This window comes from Mustela putorius, unplaced genomic scaffold (genome assembly GCF_011764305.1).
Source record: "Mustela putorius furo isolate JIRA1106 unplaced genomic scaffold, ASM1176430v1.1 tig00003898_pilon_pilon_pilon, whole genome shotgun sequence".
Classification (NCBI taxonomy): Eukaryota; Metazoa; Chordata; class Mammalia; order Carnivora; family Mustelidae; genus Mustela; species Mustela putorius.
The window spans coordinates 1,893,331-1,914,785 of NW_025422047.1; the positions used below are offsets into that span (position 1 = coordinate 1,893,331).

Sequence of the window (21,455 nt, forward strand, 5' to 3'; positions counted from 1 at the left end):
AAAACCAAACCTCGGGGCGCCTGGGTGTCTCAGTGGGTTGGGCCTCTGCCTTCGGCTCAGGTCATGGCCTCAGGGTCCTGGGATCGAGCCCCATCAGGTTCTCTGCTCAGCAGGGAGCCTGCTTCTCCCTCTCTCTCTCTCTCTGCCTGCCTCTCTGCCTCCTCGTGGTCTCTCTGTCAAATGAATGAATAAAATTTAAAAAAAAAAAAAAAAAAAGAAAGAAAACCAAACCTCATTTCTTTGTCTCTTTTTACTGACTTGGATAACGATGGCTTCTGCTAATGGTCCTTCTACATAACTTCTACTGGCAGAGCAAATTCAGCATGCTTTCATGTAGGAAATATCTCCTACACTGTCTTCTCTGGGATTCCCAGTTCTCCCAGTACTTTCCTTTCTTGGACACATCTCCAGAGAATCAGACTGTCACTACCTTCCCTGCAACTAGATTCTTGGTGGCATCACAACAATTGAAGTTCGGGTAATTTTTTGGTACCATTTCTAGCGGACCAATTTATGACAAATTCTTGACCCTAAGAAAGAGAATCAGATAAAGTATTTTGATATTTGGAGCAATAACAGCTATCAGGATGGTTAAACTTTTTTCAGTTCTTCATTCCCCTATAGATCTGGTTTCCCAAGTATACTTAGTCTTTGCCAGGGTTCTAAAAGAAGACTGGTTTAAGGATAACAATGGGCATTATGGGATTACTTATGGACCTTCCAATGGTCCATTTCTTTTCATGATTAAATATCTGAATACTTATTTTTCCAAAGGGAGAGTTCCAATTACCTAACAAATGTCCCTTGCTGCAAAGGTACAAGTGGTGCCGTGTAAATAAATCTAGATGAAGAGGAAATCTCCTTTGTAAAGATATGGGCACGAAGTACTATTTTATCTGATGTATCAGCATGGCTCCCCCCCCTTCATTTTTGATTACTTAAAATCAATCTTAATCAGTTAAGCTCTCTGACCATGCATATAACAGCTTTTATCCGCATTTTCATCTTTATAATGTGATTAAAACCATTCTTCATATCATATATATTCCTGAACAATTCATTAAGAGATGTAGGATGGTAACGCTATGGAAACTGTAAAATTTACGTTTGTGAGTGTGTGTGTGTGTGTAAGATACAAATAAAGGGCTTTAGGACTTTAATGTAGGTGGTTAGGCCTTTAAATTTAAGTTTTCAAATTCAAAATTAAAATTTAAATTTTCAAATGCTTCTTTCTCCATTTATGACTTCTCTCATTTTCTATGATGATATGACAGTTTTAGAGTTTTTCAGCAGGGACACATGGAGAATAACAGTGGGGTATAGTGAAAGCTATAGTGAGTAAGGGCACAAGTTCTTTTGGCCCCAAACCAGTTAGATGACCTTGGGCAAATCACTCACTTTCAGTGTGCTCAAGTGCTCCTTCCAAATAACATTGGTCATTTGTTTTTCTAATTATATTAAATGATGCTAGCTCTTCAAAAAAAAAAAAAAAAAACCAATGAAAAACAAAAAGCCTATATCAACCAGGGAGGCAGAAATAGCAACTGTGATATCTTGGTATATTACTTTCTGGTATTTTTAATAGATACATAACTTATTTCTGCGATATACATTTTACCATAATTTCAGTCACACTGTATTTCCTGCTGTCCTTTGAAAACTCAATTTGTGGGATATTTGGATCTAGCACGTTTGCTTCAAGTCTCAAGAAGCTTACTGTAAGGACAGACACGTTCCTCAAGGAGGAAGAGGGTGCTCAACTACTCAAGATCAGTCTCACGGGAGCCTAAGAAAAGCTGAACAAGCAAACATCACTAGACAACTGAGAATTGTTGTGGTAGTGGTTGTGATGATTGCAATAATGATCATTTACTGAATACTGTGCCAAGTACAATGGCTGAGCACCTTACCAACATCTCATTTAAGTATTACAACCTCTAATATAGGTCCTATTATTACCTCCATTTATAGATTAGAAAACTCAGTGTTAGCTGAGTGAACCAACTTGCCCAAGGCCAACAGCAGGAAAGTCATGGAGCAATCTGAAGCTTTGCTTCCACTATTATCCACAGTGTAGAACTCTGATACGAGTTGGAAGGGTAAAATAATTGTATTAAACTGTTTCATCAGCAACTGATCAGCGAGTGGGTTGACTGTCCTCAGATCCCATTAGCTATGACTGGTGGGCTGAAGGGGTCACAGTTCAGTACACTGTCCTAGTATCATAAAATCCAATATTCACTTATTCAGTCCCCTACTATTTAACTTCACTCACTTATAAACTAGAGCATGAGAGGTTTACACCGGGCAGTTTTGTAGGTTTCTTCTAGCTGGTTCTCAGCTAGAAGGTTCATTTTATCCAGTATACAGATGGACAGGTTGAGAAATAAAGAATCAAGCGATTACTCTCAATAACGGACAGTCAACAGAGGCTGTTATGGGAAACCCAAAGAAGCACTCAGGGCCAGTTTTTTCCATTTGTTAATGCAGTGCTTAAAGAAATACCTGTTGAAAATCAAGTATTGAAATGCTATGAGGGGCGCCTGGGTGGCTCAGTGGGTTGGGCCTCTGACTTCAGCTCGGGTCGTGATCCCAGGGTCCTGGGATCGAGCCCCGCATCGGGCTCTCTGCTCAGTGGGGAGCCTGCTTCCTCCTCTCTCTGCCTGCCTCTCTGCCTACTTGTGATCTCTGTCTGTCCAATAAATAAATAAAATCTTTAAAAAAAAAAAAAGAAAAAAGTAAAAAAAAAAGTGTTTGAAATGCTATGAAATAAAAAATCGACCTTTGCTTTGGAGGAGCTCTACTTTAAATCAGAAAGAAAAATGAGCCTGGAGCCTGTTACCATATTGCTCATCAACCTGCCTACAAATTCAGACTAGCAGGGCTTTTGTAGTCGTTCTCATCAACCAATGAAGCAACAAATTACTTCCTTGTAAACACTAAGTTTGTAGTCTCGAATGCTAAGCATTTTGAATCTAATTTTTTTAAAAAGCACAGTCCATGCCTTCCAGAAATAATTATACATCTTTAGGCTAGTGCTAATATCAAGATAGGACAGAGTTGTTTGGGAAAGGAGAATTTCTTTCATTGTCAATATACCTGCAACTTATCACCAAATGGTTACTTAGAACCCTGTGACTCTGAACCCCACTGTCTTTGAAATGTCATCAAGGTGCTTGATGAAACAAAATGCGGACGGCCCTCTTATGAATCTTGCTTCTTTGAAATTCCTAAGACTTTCTAAATGATGATTAATTTGGTGTCCTTTCCCTGAATGATGAGACTACAGAATTCACACTATCCCTACATGACCTTTAAAAAATTCTAAAGTATTGTGGAAGGGATACACCTTCCCACTGGGAATGAGATGCCAGGGAGACAGGACAGACACAACAGGAAACTGGAGTTATATGAGTTCTCTAAGTGAAAATTATACTTTATGTTTGTTTAGAAGTATTTGTGAAGAAATAACTCCAGTGGGGCACCTGGGTGGCTCAGTGGGTTAGAACCTCTGCCTTCGGCCCGGGTCGTGGTCCCAGGGTCCTGGGATCGAGCCCTGCTTTGGGCTGTCTGCTGATGCCCAGCAGGGAGTCTGCTTCCCCCTTGTCTCTCTGCCTGCCTCTCTGCCTACTTGTGATATCTCTCTATCAAATTGAACAAAAAAAAAGGGAAATAACTCCAAGTAAAAACATTTTTTCAAAAGAGATGTCACTTCTATTAATGCTGACAAATTAAAGGTATATATGGGCCTATAAGATGAAATAACATGGAGAATTTCAGGCCCTGTTTGAGAATGCAACCACCTGACTCCCATTAATGTTAATGAGCCTCTCACTGGATCATTCTAAAATTTTACCCCCATGGACTGCTTTAAAGCATCAAGAGTCAGGAAATTTAGAATGAAAGCTGAAATTCCATCTTGGCACTTTCTCTCTGATGTATATACTTGTATGAAAAATGTGCAGTGTGGTGCAGCTTCAAGATACCACCTAAGTTTTTGAGAATTCTAGAGAAAAATATAGCTTGTTGGGGAGCAGCAGAGAACATTGGAAATAACCAGATTATGAGTCAAGAGACCTGAATGCAGGAAAGTCATTTCATCAACTTGGGTGTTTCACTTTCTCATTTCTATAACAAATTGCTGGACTAGGTTGTAGTCCAACCTATAGTACCTACTACAACCTAGGTAGGCAGGCAAGTTGCCTGCAACTTGGGCCTCTGACTTCAACCTAGGTTGTAGTAGGTTATAGATTATATTGCCTGACAAACTTTCTCAAGTTCTCAAGTTTCCTGTTACCTGATAGAATTGTAAATGGAAATAATGTTTACTTTGTAATAATTACTATAGAGAACAAACCAGAAGCATAATCTGATGAGCACTTGGAATTATACTGTGATCTCTTCAACTATACTCCTCACCTCCACAAATAATGATTACAGTCATCCCATAATATAAAAGAATCATATAGTTTTTTCATTATAGAATGAGAGAGATTTTTCTAATCCAAATTATTATACCAGTAAGATATTTTATGAGGTATTTGAAAATTATGCCTGAGTTGTGAAATATAGGAATGGAAATGACGTAAGATCGTAAGTCACTTGCAAGCTTGATTACATCTGGACTCCATGATTTCAACCATTTATGAGAGAATCAAGCCCTGTTGCCCCAAGGCCATCATTGTGTGTAGTGGACTGACATCCCCCTACCATCTAGAATGGGGCTATTTCTGTGCATATGAAATGAGGGCGACTGAGAGAATAGTTGGTCAAATCCCCATCCATATTCTGCGGCTCAGATGAAGAAAAGCTCCAGGTGCCCAAGTTAGATGATACCAGTATTTAGTTTTTCTTTGATGCCCATAAAAATAATCAGTTCAGTGTCGTTAAACAGGCAATTGAAAATGGCCAATAAAAATGGCAGAAAAGATGAGCTCTAGAAAGTCTGATTTAACACAGGAGGATCCTAACTTAAGCATCAGCCCAAAGTTTGGACTAAATGACTTTTAAGACTCCTTGCAACTGGGTTCCTTTGATTTTATGACTCTAAAGGCCTCTTCAAGGTCTTTGGATACAATGTCTTTTGCTTAGTACTTTCATCAAAAGCCTGAGTTTCACTCTACTTTAACCTTAGACAGGTGACCTGGAAATCAAATTATACCCAGATACTGGGAAGCTTGATAGTATGCCTTTACCCAACCTCACACCAGTTTACACAGGAATTCTCATGGATGGCCCCTTACGCTCCTCAGCGTTATCATCCAACTCATTATTTGCAAATGTCGTCTATGACAGACCAGAAATGATCCTCCTTCTAATTTAACCACCAGCAGGAAAACTTAATAAAACAAGTTTAGAGAGGAGGATAGCATCCTTCTTGGGCAAGCATACCGAGAGGAAAAATGCAAACATAAGACATCTCCCCCCATAGCTCAGTGGTTCCACATACGAATATCTACCCCCCTCCCCCACAAATGTTAAAAAGTCACCCCTCTTTCTGGTGTCAGTGTGCTGTTCCCTCTTTTGCTGAAAGCATTCTTTTCTCCTGGAAAGTGCATGACAGGGTGATTTTCTAAGCAATGAAAAATGACTGCATCAGATGGATAGCACATGAAGTGGAGTGCAGTCCCTTTGTTTCCTTGTCAGTATCACCTGGTTCCTCTATTTGTAGAGCTGCCATAAAAACAGCTTCTTTACTGTGCGTCCTGTTGGTTTATACCAACCATGTCAGGTCCATAAACCATGGGATATTAAAGTGTAATAGACTGTGTAAGGAATACTGGGAAGATATTCCAACCTGTATCCCTTGCCCTCACTCCACACTTAACCACCTCCCAGATGGGTATCCATAAATATGACTTAATTATGTTTGGCATAAAACCCCCACTTTCTTTGAAGAGTGATGTCCTTCTCCAGCCACTTTCTGTGCATGAATACCACCCTCCCCTCTTGAGCATAAAACTTTGAATATTTTGGTACATTTAGATGACAAGGGCTGTTCATGGTCTGAATACTTTCTCGAAGTGACATTCATAAAAACTTAACACTTTTCACAATAACTCTATTTTAAAATTATATTATGATACCAACAAAATTCAAGGGTCAGTGTTCTTTGTATATGCTATCATTCTAAATAAGATCCGGATGAAAACCAGTACTCTCTTACATTTGATTTTATTAGACTCTCTTCTACTTGGTTGAAAAAAAGAAGACAAAGATTAGAAATTGCTGTGGTGGGAAATGGGCTCTGATCCCTCAGTGGGGAGGTAATGAGCAGGGACTTTGGTCTGCTGGTGTGGGTCCCTTGTTGTCACTTGATTCACCTGTCAAGTAAGTGGAGTTACTTGCAAGACATTAAAGTTGAGAGATACAGATTTATTACTCCATTATGAAATAGATTTTGGTTGCTGCCCTCAAGAAGCACCAAGTCTGCCAGCAAATCAGAGAAGCAGGCTGCCAGCAAATAATATCAATACTGTGCCCCACATACGTGAACACAATGTTGTGGGAACTGTGCAGAAAGAGCCATTCACCACTCAGTGAAGGAAAGACCCCATGGAGGTCTAATGAAAGACGTATCTTTTTCAAGCTTGGTTTTTTTTAAAGGAAGATGAGACATTTACAATGGGGGTGTTTGGAGAGGAGAAGGAAGGGAGGAGGAGGAATTCAGAGCAGAAGAAACAGTGTCCCTAAAAAAAAGGTACAGGAAACCAGGTTGAGTGGGTGGGAACAGCAAGGAGTCCCACTTGCCAGGAGCATGGTGGGTGTTGTGGGAAGTGGCAAGAGCCAGGTTGTGAAGGGCTTACTATGCAACATGAGCATACTTCATCCTGGAAAGAGAGGACACTAATGAGTGCACAAGCACAGCAGTGGCATAGTCCAGTTTGCCTTCTAAGTTGGCATTTCAGGTGCAATGCTGAGAACTGGGTTTCCGGTGCTATGCAAGGAACCTGTTATAGGTCACAGAGCCTAGAGGTTAAAGAAGGATTCTTTGCTCTCAAAAACTACCTTTTTTTAAACTAGACCCAAATCATTATCTTTTATGTAGATGTGAGAGATGGTTCACTTAATCAGGCCAAAGAATGAGAACTCAACGATGATGAAATGGAAAAAATCATAAGCCCCTCACAACTTACCCCCCTGACTCCCAGGTAAATTTGCAAAATTATAAGTCAGTTTCTGTCTTTCCTTCCTGAGGATTAAATAAGACCCAAATGGGCAGCAACAGCAAATAAAATGACTTTAGGTCTGACATAGGAAACACCCTCCCGGAAACAAGACTTGGGCGCCCTGGTAAGGTCATCAGCTTTGTGAGTGAAATGTGAAAATAGTGAGGGTCTGACCTGGAAAGGATCAAAGCAAAATTATCCTCTACCGAGGGTGGTTGTAGACATTCTTAAGAAAGAAAGGAATAGGAGTTCCAGGGTGGCTCAGTTGGTTAAGTGACTGCCTTCGGCTCAGGTCATGATCCATGGGAAGTCTGCTTCTCCCTCTGACCTTCTCCCCTCTCATGCTCTCTCTCTCTCTCTCAAATAAATAAAATCTTAAAAAAAAAAAAAAAGAAAGAAAGAAAAGAAAAGAAAAGAAAGGAATGTTTGCTTGAAATTTTGTATTACTAATCCAAAGTCAGAGAGCTAGAATAATGACTACCAGCATTCACTTCTAGCCAATGAAATAATAAATGGCCGCCATTTTTTAGTGCCGAGAGTAGTTAGTCGCTATGTTAACCTCTCATATTCGGCACCTCCAAGAGTCACAATCACCTTGCAGGGTAGATCTTATCATTCCAGTTTTATGGGTAAGGCTCAGAGGAGTTAAGTGACTTCCCTAAGGTCTTTAAGTTAATGAGTGATAGGGCACAAATTTAACCCAGACCCACCTGAAACAAAGCCCAACTTCCTTCCACTATGCTATACCTGCATTTAACTTGGTCAAAACAGCCATGCCACTGGAAGCTTGAACTCCCAGCAATCTCAACAGGACATGGAGCCCTCAGAGGTTTGACTGCAGAGATTCTGATTCAAGTAAGCACTGGCCCCTTTTCATGTAGCCTTCATATTTTGGTGCACCTAGACACTACCATCTTCATTTTGCAGAGATGGAAACTGAAACGTGCAGCTTGGCCATGCCACTTAAGTAGCAGAGCTGGGCTTGAAAGTTGGGGTTTAAAAGTTAACTACACTGAATTCTGCCTCACTCATTTCGCCACAGTACTGAAGAGTTTCACACTGGTTATTATGGGGTAACATTATGATAACTAATGAGACAGTGGCTATCAGTGAACCAGGAAACAAAATTCCAAGGTGTTAAAGCTTTACACAAAAGCAAATGGTCTTTATTCAGTAAAGGCTCATTAAATATCTCTAAAAAAAAAAAAAAGAAAAGAAAGAAAGAAAGAGAAGAAATACCTTCCAAAGAAGTCATGTTGCTTTCTCTCTGTGACACAGAATTATGAAAAGTATTGTTCTTTAAAGGAGAGAGTTGAAGTTTAAGAAAAGCAACACAGTTCTACCAATTACAGAAAAATTATAGTATGTGTAGGGAGGTCATCAAGCAAAATTGCCACTCACCCTTCTCCAAAGACTGCCAGAAATTCACCATCATCACAGTGTCTCCACAACCTTGATACAGAAGTTCAGAAGACAGAATTGATGTGAAAATTCTCATTTTTAGTATTCTGATTTGTTTTTCTTATTGCATTTATTTTCTTAAAATGTGAGAGTGTCATCATCCTAAGCAATTACTTTATTCCTCTGATTTGTCAGATCATCATACTTAACTCATTGCAGATAGTGAGACAGCCTCTTGTGCCAGAAAGAGAAGAGAGAAGGGCAAGGTTGGGGATGCCTGTGACTTTTCTACGTCCCCTGGTGCCATGTTGGTTTTATCTGTCAACTTCTCCAAATCTAACTCTTCTAAGAAGCCTCCCCTACCCCCACCACACTCATAGTAGGAAATGTAAGCTAAAAAGGAAACACCTGAATGCTACTGTCCGTGTAGCTTTGCAGAATAGAAGACTAAATCCCATAGATAAAGTTCAGGGCCACTGCTAGTAAAAGCTGTAAGGTAAACACTATTTGCACCTAAGACTTGTCATCTTCCATTTAGACACTGTCACCCTTTGGGGTGCCTAGTATCTATGTGGCATACCATGGCTGTCCCTGGCACCCTAATTCAAGAATCCACATGAAGTATCCTATAGGCAACAAGCCATGCTCTAGAAATGTTTGTTGCTACCCCTTACCAAAAATCACTCACATTGGATCTTATTCTCTCAGGTTTAAATGCCTGTCTTCCCCAATTAGAATGAAGATTCTAGAGGGACCTTTGCTTTCTTCACTGGGGGATCCCAAGCATCTAGAATAGGGTCTGGCACATGGAACAAAAGAACAAACCCACCTACATCATTGTGTCTTTTGCTACTAAGGGCTTAAGTCAGAGCTTGCAGAACCCGATATGGCCAGCAGGAATGTTCCCTTTGTCCTATAGTATTTAAAAAAAATAATAATTTTTTTTTTTTTAAATTTGGGACCATTCATTTAAAATTTTAGCTTCTCTGAAAAAGGTGGAAGATCTGGTACCAGTGTTAAGTGCCTTCCCTCCCTTCCATGCGGCAAGGCCTTCCCATTTTCCTGCCACTGCCTCTTGGCTTCCTTCCCTACGCTGAGACTGTCAGTTCCAGCATCGAGACGCAAAGGATAGAATTTTAAAATGTAAGGATTCTTCTGCTTGGCCTACAGTTGCGTTATATGCTGCTGACACTAGAATTTGAGTTTGTGACTCCAATCTTTAAACATTTTCCTTCCAGGTAATGTCTTTTTGTTTGGCTTAGAGCACTATGAAGACTGAAATTGTATAATGATATGACCGGAAATGTCACACGTTTTGATGGAACAAATATTTTAGGCTGGTAGAGCTTCCACGTCACACCATGGAAGTGTCTGCCTTTTCTATCTGTAAATAGGCCCTTTGCTTAGGAAAAAATTAATATCTCTAGGTTCTTCTCATTTTCTTGAAGGTTCTCTCCTCCTAAGCCTTCAGCCCTGTGGTATGCATTGGGCCTCTTGGTAACACCTCTTTTTACATTTTGAATGCTGCTTTTTTCCCAAATAACCGTATTTAGAGAGCTATTCCAAAATCTTATTGAATGGTTAATTACTTGTGGAAAGGGTATTTCTCGTCAGTGAATTTATATGCAAAGACAGCTTGACTACAGTCTACTTCCTGCCTGGAAGTAGCCAGTTAGAAACCACCAGGTAGAACAGCAAAGGTGCTCCAGGACAGTCACTCAAGCCTCAAAGGAATTTTTCCTTGAGTTTGGCCATGCACATAATTAAGAATCACTGGCTAAGAACAAACTACTTGTTTGTTTCCCATTTTGGAGGACTTGTCTTTTAGCAGAGACTTGGTCTCTTCTTTCTGTCTGACTGGCTAAGGAGACTAATTCACAGAGACCCCCACTAGGAGGATGGGGGAAATGATACTTCAAAAGATGACCAAAACTATGATTTTACCTAAAGTGGTATCTTTCTCAAAACAGAATTATTGTAATATAAAAAAAGTCATTTCTGTTCATTGACATTTACGGGCCTTGGAGGTAATAGTATGCAACTTCAGCCTGACATTCTTGTTTAGTCTATATTTGTATTCTAACTATCAAGTTTTATGTTTAGGAAACCTAGTATCTTTCTTTCTAAACAACATTTGTCCAATATATGCATTTTTCAACTAAAATAAGTTATTTTATAGGCACTCTTCCCGTGTTTAAGGCTCAGCAGAAAACAAGCCAGAGGAAGTTGCTTCTCTCCGTGAGCTTGCATGCAATGGTCATATAATAAATGCATGAGAAAACGAATAGTCTACCAGGTAGATAGAGGCTGAGCGGAAAAAAAGGTAACATGTAGAGATTCAGAGAGTTGGGGAAGAGGACAGGGATGTGTAGCAAGTGGTCAGAGAGGGTGATATCTGAGCTGAAACCTGAAAACAGGAAGGGAGCCAGTATGCATAGACAGTGGGCAGGGTGCAGCAAGTACAGAAGACCCCCCAGTGCGCGTGCTCAATGTGCTCAAGTATCAGTAAGTCTGTAAGGCAGAAAGGCTGGGAAGGAAGTAGTGTGAGAGAGAGGAAGTGATGTCAAAGAGGAGTCAGGGAGCAGACCTGCAGGGCCTCAGGGGGCATTTGAAGATGTTAGCAGTTATATCAAGGGTGACGACAGGCCTTTGGAAGGTTTTGAGCAGGGGAGTAACTTCATAAAATTGACTTTTAAAATCAGTGATGAAGTTAATGATGATGATGGGGTATTAATAATACCTTTCATGCCATTCATTGATCATATATTGTGTGCCAATCCCTTGATGTGCCTTATGTCATTTAATCTTTGTAACGGCTGCATGATGGTAGTCACTGTGGCTGTTCTTATAGGGCAGATGAGTCAGTACTAGGCAGGTGGTCATGAATAACTTGACCACTGTCACACAGGCCATACATGGCAGAGCTAAGCTTAGCAAAATACTGCTATTTTTAAATCCTTTAATATGGGGTGCCTTGGTGACTCAGTCAGTCAAGCGTTTGCCTTCAGCTCAGGTTATGATCCCAGCATCCCGGGATCAAGTCCCAACTCAGGCTCCTTCCTCAGCAGGAACCCTACTTCTCTGTCTCCCTCTGCCCCTCCCCACTGCTTATTCATGCTCGCTCGCTCTCTCTCTCAAATAAATAAATAAATCTTTTTTAAAAATCCCTTAATATCTTTCATGAAGTTTCATGTCATAGGCTGTGGTAGATATGACTGACTTTCTTTTCCTGTTCACTTGATATCATTGTAGCCCTAAATGAAAGGAACCTTAAGCCTTATATAGATAATGACTGCCTATTTTTCTAGATATTTTTAAACTGAAGAAGTGTTATTATCATGTATAATAGTATTATTTTCTGATTAGAGAGAATGATATGTAAAAGCACCACCTAAAAATGAAACCTCCTAAATAAATATTGTTCCTACAGAACACTGGTTCTTAATCTATAAATTCAGAGCTGTATCACAGTATCATGGATTTCCTTAGTAGTCTTAAGTATTTTTTTTCTGCGAAAGGAGACCATAGGCTTCGCCAGACTGCTCTCTGTGTGTAGAGACATTGTGTGCAAGGGTTCCAGTGAATTTGTTTGAACCCAAGCAGAACTACTGTAAAAGGTTCTGGGTTTCTGATGTTTGGGGTTGGGGGGAGAGTGCCAAGTACATGCCAAAGCTCACCAAGAGGCCAGCCATAGCTGGGGTGACCACCTGTACCAATCTGGTCAGAATTGTTCCAATTTATGTTTTTGTACTGATGTAATCATTAGTTATCACCTTCTCCACTCTCAAGAGTGTCCCAGTGAGAACAGTAAATTATATGGCCACCATTACCTCTCGCCATTCTCAAGAAAGCGGGGTGGGGGGGGTGGAATATAACCAGTTGAGAACTCTCTCCATCCAGGGCATCTGGTAGGGGCTGCCAACCCCTGCGTTCAGAATTATTTTGACAACACATGGGTGTAACCAAAGTTAGAAGATGACACAAAAGATAGGATGGAAGAAAACACTGTTTTAGTAATAATTATTTCTCTTTCACAGCCAAAAAAGAGCATAAAATGGAAGAAAGTCACTTGGAGAATGCACAGAAAAGGTAAGTGGCTCTGACATGGCCTTAGTCCTTTCTTTGCCTAGCTGTTCCTTTTTATGATTGTTATTTTTCAGTGTGGTCACATTGCTCTGCAACCATCACCACCATCTATCTTCAGAACTAACTCATCTCCAAATGGAGCTCTGTACCCATTAAACCAAAACTAGCCTCGTTCTCCTCCCCCACCCCGGCTCCTGGTAACTGTTTTTCTACTTCCTGTCTCTGTGACTTTGACTACTGTAGATACCTTATATAAGTGGAATCAATACAGCATTTTTTAAAAAGATTTTATTTATTTATTTGGCAGAAGTCACAAGTAAGCAGAAAGGCAGGCAGAGAGGGAGGGGAAAGCGGGATCCCTGCTGAGCAGACACACACACACACACACACACACACACACCCCACTGTGGGGCTTGATCCCAGGACCCTGGGATCATGATCTGAGCTGAAGGCAGAAGCTTTAACCCACTGAGCCACCCAGGAGCCCCAACACAGCACTTTTTTAAATTTTATGACTGGTTGATTTTACTTAGCATTCTGTCTGACTAGCCATTCTTTTGGCCCCATTTGTTGAGATCCATGAGCAGTTAGATTCTATCGGAATCTGAAGGGAAAGCTCTATGATGAGACTTGGAAATATTTCTCCTCAGAGAGCACAGAACCATTCAGAAGTGAGTGACAAGCATTGCGTCATGATGCGCTCTGCCTCACAACAAATTTCTCTGTTCCTCGGCCACGTTATGGAAGTTAGGAACAATGTGATCCTTCCCAGGATTACAACTAGATTAAACCAATTATGCAAATGCCTACGAGACTTATTATTGTGTCTTTCCTCAGATCTGAGAGGATACGGTAAACAGGGGGCAAGTGGGAATGAGGGTCTTACTTTGTATCTAAAAAGAAATTGGAAGAGACCTCAGAATTCTTCTGCCCTACCCTCACCCACTTCAGGCCTCTTCTTTGCTCTTCTCTCTCTTATTAGAGAGCAGAACGGAACCATCCAGTTCACCCAGTAATCAGTGGCTCTGGTCTCTGATAAAGGCTTTTATTTTTGTCAGCTGACCAGGTCAGTCAGCTTGGCAATGCCTCCACTCTTAAAAGGGTGAGTGAAAATATACTGAAGCATTCTCATCTTCAGCACAGAGAACACTGATACATGGTGCCGGTGCCAATTCGAGAAGTATTAGAACACTCAGTGAGAGGTAGGGGTAGGAAATAGCCTAGAAGGACGGCGAGCTTTATAGATCTCTGAAGCAAGGAGTTCATTAAATGCAAATGAACAAACTCCAGAAACCAACCATTTCCTCCTGTCTAGCCACAATTTCCAAGAGTTCTGAAAGCCTATAGACCCTGCTGTCCGATCACCTTTGATGGGTACCAACAACTTGCCCTGCTTCCAACTACCAATCAAATTCAAATGCAGATGAAAGTGAACTTGAGGCAAATCCTGCATTTTTAAGTGCAGACATGTTCTTGAGTCAGGATATATCATCTTTGAAACCCAAGCAATCAAAACACATGATGATGTTCTTAGATTTTTGTGCCCCTCGGTCAGCCTTATCCCTATATTAAGTTTTCCCTTCCTCCTGTGGAAAGCAAATACGTCCGTGTTCCAGAAGAATAGTGAGTCCAGAAGAGACCATCCACAACGGCACACTGCTGTCGGGCCAAACAGAAATTTGGCTTTCCAGGGCGGATGTCAACTTTCTAATATTTCTTCAAGATTCTTGCTTAAGGAAAAAGGGGGGCCAACATTCGCGGGGCCAGAGCTGCTGCTGTGCATTAGCTATGCTGAGGGGGCTCATAAATTTTAGTTGTCAGTGTTTTCCGTGACTTTGTGGTGAAGGTAGTGCAGCTTTCATGTCCTAGATGAAATATGTTAGATACCATCTTTAATGTAGAAGCCACAGTTGTTTGCCTGCACTTTTTAAGGAGGCTGGTGGTCAATGTTGCAATATTTGTGTGAGATTTAGTAAAGTCTTCTGTTTTGTTCTCAAGAGAAACAATTTACTCTGAGGCCACGGCATGTTTGCTTTTCCTAAGCAGTTTCTAGAGGCGTGTGTGTGAAACCATAAGGGGACACGTCCCGCTCTGGCATCTCCACACACAAAAGTAAAACAGCTCATGTCGCCACAGGCTCTTCAATAGTGTCGTTGTCTGTGCTTTAAAAATATTTAGCTGAATGAAAAAGATAGAAATCTTGGGGGGAGGTGGATAGGGGAGGGAATAGATCGAAGAAAAGAAGTTTTATGGAACCTAACAGATGATTAGAAATCAGTCATATAAAAGTTGGAAGCTATTTGAGAGTTACCTGCTGAGAAACAGAAATTGCAGAAAGCACGACAGCCCCTTTGTCCATTGGAAAATGGCTGTTAAGTATCATCAGATTTCAGGAGGACAGTAGTCTGGACCTTATGAAGCAGTTGTAGACTCATATTCTAGCCCTTTAGCTCCTCCTTGAACAAAGGGATAACCCTGAGTTCAAATAAGGCCCATCTTTGTCAAATTTGCAGAGTGCCAAAGCCAGGCCACCCCCGGGCCTGTGTTTGCTCTGGTTCTTCTGAATTCACTTGCATTCTTAGTTTTTCAAACATACCAGGGGCGGGGGTGGGGGGGGTGCGGTGGCAGGAGAGGGGGCATGCTGAAATTCACTATTTCCTTTAGTCTCTGCCCCGTGCAAGCAGTGCCTCCCAACCCCCAGGAGGAGAGGTGGTGAGCATTCAGGGTTAGCGCCAGTGCAGGCTGGGAAAAGTGAGGCCTCCAGGATGTTGACATGCTTTTCTGAAGCTCTGTGATAACGCCCGAAGCGACCCTGGCATTTGCAGCATCTGGGTCTCAGGATCGAGAGTCCAGACCCGCCAGAGGTGCTGGGGTGACCCGTGAGGCACAGTGACCAGAGTTCCTGCCCTCTTCACTATATCCTGCTAGGAAGTCCTCTGCTCCTCTGAATAAAAAGAGGGAAAGACTCTCTCTTCTCTATTAATGCACAAGCATGGGTGTTTCCATATCAACCATAAGGAAGAGAAGAACGATGATGATGGGCTCTACCGAGGGGCACCTGTGTCTAAAGTGGAAACCGAAAGAAAGAAAGAAAAAAAGGAATAAGACTTTTATTTCCTAAACGCCTGTGTCGATGAGCACGAGCGACAGAAGGGTGGAGTGGATAAATGATTTCCCTGAGAATCAGGGGACACGAGTGGTGGGCCCAGCTCTGCCCCCGGATAAAGTCATTCAATCTTTCCAGGTCTCTGTTTTCTCATCTCAGACATGAGAACCTTAGACGACTTGGCCTATAAGTCCGCTCCAGTTCTGAAGCCCCGGGATTCTGTAAGAAATTCACAGCCTGTTCCTGTCAAGATTGTCAACATAACCCTCTACGGGTGTGTTTCCACGCCACAGTCAATATAATTTTGCTTGTGAATGAAACATATGCCATAAAGCGTACATTGGGTTTTATCAGTATTTTGACTGCCACACAGTTAGGAGTTGCCTGATAGTGCGACTTTCTTCCATTAATGGTTTTGTTCCAAATTATGTATGTTGGGAACTATAAGAGAGTCCCTTAAGGAATTACCGCAGTTATTGCCTTTCTCTGCTTATACACTTCCAGTCTTTTAATAACTAGGAGCCAAAATTCCCTGGCCGGTAGTTTTAATTTGCATTAAGAACAGATTTATTATTTACAGAAGCACCAAGAATTTATGGGACTCAGAGCTGCAGCTCCAGCTTGGATCTCACCTAATCATAGCCATGGAATCAATTAACAGTTCATCTGTGAAATGTGATAAAATCTTATGAGATTCATATTGCCCAATAACGGAGAACGAGATGAAAGTATTCTCCGTAATAGTGACGGGGCTTCAGGGTTTTACAATTGCCATTGAATGGAGCTCCATTAGAAACTCAGGATTCAGGATGGCCACAAAAAACAAAAAAAGAAAAGAAAAAAAAAAAAAAAAACGCTGTGTCTGAACAGATGATAGAGCACTGAGTAGTAAACGTGGCCAGCCATTCCTGCTTTGATTAGTTTCCAACACCCCAGAAAAAAGGGCCATTTATTTAAGTGTTCTTGCTCCTGGCAAATGAGCTTGGGAGGCTTTGGGTGGGTGGAGGTTGGGGGTGGGGGACTAAGCACAGAGCTATAAATTGCTACAAAGCTAGCCCCTCCAAGAAGGGCTGCTTGGGAGGCCTGAGCCGTGTGTGTGCAGTGAGCCTCTCCATGGGGTAGGTCAGGAGATTCTCGGGGCTATGCCTGAGAATCGACTTTGGAAAACCTGGATTCTTTTCTGGCCAGTTCAGAGATTGTCTTTCCAGGATCAAAGATGGTTTTGCACCCAAACCTTAACGTGCCTTCTGTTATACCTCTTTCTATGTATCCATCAGTGGTTTCTATTTTTGTAGTGTATCAGGCTTTAAAGTGTAACCTTCTCGGAGATCATCTGCTCTGAGTCTCCTGTCTCATTTCACCCTCAAGGAAACAAGAGTCTGATGCTGAGTGATTGACCTAAGGTCACAAAGCCAGCGGATGGCAGAATGAGGGTAGAATAGTCTCTTGATTTTCCGTGAAGCGCTCAACAGAGTACTTATTCCCGATGGGCTGTCTAACTGACCACTGCGAAGGCTGCAAAACCAGAATATCATCACCACATGAAAAGCTAGTAAATGACGTGGGTTTGAGACGAAGTCAAACTCCTAGCTTTACCAGCGCACCCCCCTAGAGTCAGAGATGCTCATGTTCATACATGTAAGGTGTGACCAGGAGTATCACATTGAATTTCCTGGGGAAGTGGTTTAACCAAACAGGTTTTCTGAGGCTCAGGATAAGCCACAGTCACTATGCGGGCTGGGCTTCTGTCTTAGAGAATGAATACGTGGGAAACACCCCCCGTGACCCGGCCCTGAGGGTGTGGAGAGTTTCTCACCGCCCTCGCGCCCACCTCACTCTGTTTTTTTACCCCCTACCTGTTGCAGTTTTGAAACGACGGTAGGATATTTTGGGATGAAGCCAAAGTCCGGTGAGAAGGAGATCACACCCAACTATGTGTTTATGGTGTGGTACGAGTTCTGCAGCGACTTCAAGACCATTTGGAAGCGGGAGAGTAAAGCTATATCTAAAGAAAGGTAAGGTTCTGATGGCATCATCAATACCCGCTTCAGGAGTCCAGGAAACTGCCTTGTCAGACCTCACCAAGGGAGCACATTTCACACGCATCAGGGTTTTCTTTCAGATCAAGTGGACACTGAGGAAAGATTATTGCCTGAGGGCTCACGGGGAAATCTAGGGGAGGCGTGCTGTCGCACAAGCAGATAGCTCACGTGGTCTGATAAGTTACACTTTCTTAACCCCTTCCAATTACTAGCTAGTAAATGAAAGGGGAGCTGTGCTAATTTGCAACAGATTGCTTCTCTGTGTATTTTCACGTTGGCCCAGGCTAAATGAGGCAGCCTTGCTGTCGCAGACAGTGCAGACAAATAAAAGTGAATGCTTTTCCCATTAATATACTGAACTTGCATCAAAAGGAAATCTCAGAGACTCGGGCCACACTTAACACAGTGTTGAAGCCCCGCTCTGGATTTACAGCGCGACTTCTGACTCCTCGTATCCTGCTGAGGACATCAAACTGCTTGCCGCTCAGCCTCATTGCAGCCTCCTGATTTTATTAGTCGTGGGTAGAAGAAAAATCTCCACTTGAGTATAGGGAGAGAGAGAGAGAGAGCTCATTCTGCTTAGAAAGAGACTAAATTTGGCCCTGCTTATCAGAAAAAAAAAAAAAAGCATTTCTGCTGGATCACTGTTTTGATCAGGTCACCACTGTTCTACAAAGGGTATCATGCATTTAAACTTCAAAAAGGTCTGAGTGTACTACCGCCACAGAACAGATGTATGAGAGTGTCATTCAAAGCGGAGGAGAAGGAGACCAAAAAAACGTCTACAAATTAAGGGAAATGGTTTATCCAACTATAGTACCCATAGCTCACTAAACATTGAGACCTGGAATTCCGTAATTCAGTATTTTTGTTCTTGTGATTAGAGAAATGGCATATACCTAATATGTCTATGTGCATGTACACACATACTATACAGTAATACATTTCACCTTAAAAAGCTATTTTTGAAAGGATCCATGTTTAGAGGTTTTTGACCCAGTATTCCCAAGTATCTAATTATTACACTCGGGGACTTTTTTCTTAAAAAGTCTGCTTCCCCCCCCACCCAACGATGTCAAAGACCTTTAAAAAATGCATATCAGGGGGTCCCTGGGTGGCTCAGTGTGGTAAGCCTCTGCCTTCGGCTCAGGTCATGATCTCAGAGTCCTGGGATCAAGACCCGCATCGGGCTCTCTGCTCAGCAGGGAGCCTGCTTCCTCCTCTCTCTCTCTGCCTGCCTCTCTGCCTACTTGTGATCTCTGTCAAATAAATAAATAAAAACTTTTTAAAAAAATGCATATCAGCATTTCTCTCCACCACTTCTTCTTTGAAAACATGGGAATTAAAGTGAGTAGATCCATTATATAGATACAGTGAAGCAAAGGAAGAGTTGTGACATTGTTAACGAAATAGATTATTAATAATAATGTGGAGGACGGGTGTCTGGATGGCTCAGCCAGTCAAGTGTCTGCCTTCAGTTCAGGTCTTGTTCCCAGAGTCCTGGGATCAAGCCCCGCATCAGGCTCCCTGCTCAGCGGGGAGCCTGCTTCTCCCTCTGCCTGGTGCTCCCCTGCTTGTGCTCTCTCGCTCTCTGTCATAATAATAAATAATTAATTAATTAAAATCTCTAAAATAATAATAGTAAGGAGGAGGAGGAAAAAACCCTAAAACTTTTGGTACCTGATTTCTTGCTCTTGCCCTGCGGTTGCCTATTTGGTCTTTTCAGCTATCTTAAGCTCCTGTGGCACAGATTCTATTCAGTGAGCCCCAAAGGAAAGTGATAGAGCCGATCTCCTGTCCCTCTCCCAGGGAAGCAGCTCGCCAGGCAGCTCTCCACACCCATACCCGAAGGCCAGACAGTCCCTTGGTGCGTCCTGCATGGACAGCCTTTGCGTAAGATCTCATGACTCAGATTTTGAGCATCACCCTCAGTGAATTTGCTCTTCTAGTTGGAGCCCAGAAAAATGGTCCGGGGGGGGGGAGGAGAAAGAAAGGGTAATTAACTGCTTTTCAGTTTAAGAATCGTCTTTTGAAATACTGAACTGTAACCCACATTAAGGCGTTATCCCCCATCACAGAAGTCGGAGCAGACGAACTGTGAGTCTGCCATGGCAGTGGGATCCACCCAGCCTTCCTTCAAAGCGCTGTTCCCTGCTGACCACCAGCCCGTCCAGCACGGCTTCCTGGGTGCAGCTGGTGAATTGCCTGCTTCACACTCTGTAAACCAACACCTTTCAAGGGTCATGACTTCACAAGACCCTTCTCAGTTCTCCTCATTTAGCAATTTCAGGGGTCTCTCCATTCCAGCCATGCTTTTGCGAGATGGATCACCAAGGTTGCCAACCTAGAAAAACATCTCTGAAGTTAATGACAGCTCATAAAATATTTTTGGAGGCAGTTTGTTTCCAGAAATCTACTTGTTAAGAAACAAGTAGCACATTATGTATACGGCTGTTCATCCAGTTAAACAAACTGATTAATATCTGGGGTCTTCTTGTGATGTGAGGTGTTTTGTTTTGTTTTGTTTTTTCATTGTCCTCTACCTGCTAAGGATTTTAGCTTTTAAACTGTGGGAGTCACATGTTCATTATGCTAAAATAAGCAAATTAACTTGAATTCTTCCATTATAATTACACGAGAAACAACATGATCACTTTATTTGGACACGCATTTAATCATGTTCAATATTATTATTTTTTATTATATACTTTTCCAGGAAATCCCAATAAGACTAAATATCAGGAAGTAACATCACATAATACAAAGACATCCTTAAAAAGGAAATTCAAAACCCAATGAAAACCTAATAGCTTGCAAATTACTAGGAAAAAAAGAAAAAGCTATAGTTTGGGATTCCATCAAAACTAATTACACCTATTTGATTTTTAAATATACTTGAAGGCCAATTAAAATCCAGAAATCATTGGGACAAATTAAGGAGAAATAATGATATTTTCCAAGGTGTAAATTCACTTCCAAATGAAATGGAAGTGTTGAGAACTTCTTTAGGCCACTTGGAATCAATTTGTGGTGGTAGAGAATATTTATTTCTTATTCTGCTTAACATGGTTTTCCACCAATACACATTAGCTTGATGCAAAATTGAAACTGATGAAACTATCACCCTGTTAAGTAATAGTTCCCCCTCATAAAACCCAGAATAATATCTAAACACACAAATGACTGTCTTATAAAAACATCCCATGTTTTTGTTCCTTAGGAGTGAATGATAAGCTGTAGCATTAGGCTGGTGTCAGGATGCAGTTCTGGTTTTGAGTAGAGGAGACATAGTATTCCACTAGGGATATGATTTACGTGCAGATCAAGTATATCAGTAGAAGAGCAGGATACTATATGACGGTATATTAATGTCATTAAATTGTCCTTGGCATTTAAGCAAGCATTAGGCAAAATAGCAACTTGTGTATCCAGGAGCAAGTCCAGGATGCTCCAGTCCCTGGACCTTCGATCTGTGGCCCGCCAGTCCTCATCCTGTCCCAAATACTGGAATTTATCTTTGCCGTGAAGCATACCAGGCCCCTCTTTAACCCCTTCTGATTACAGGCAGTGCTCGGTAGTACAAAAAAGACCTCTAGATAGAGAGTTGGAAACCAGCATTTTTATGTCAATAATTTGCTATGTGATCAGTCT

General features: G+C 41.7%; 1 protein-coding gene across 1 annotated transcript in view; it reads left to right on the forward strand.

The window, feature by feature from the left end:
- Positions 1-21,455, forward strand: part of FMN1 (formin 1) — a 414,557-nt gene that overhangs the window by 362,567 nt on the left and 30,535 nt on the right. The window contains 2 exon segments of the mRNA XM_004751031.3: positions 12,608-12,659; positions 17,628-17,777. Coding sequence (XP_004751088.2) covers positions 12,608-12,659; positions 17,628-17,777 — 202 coding nt within the window.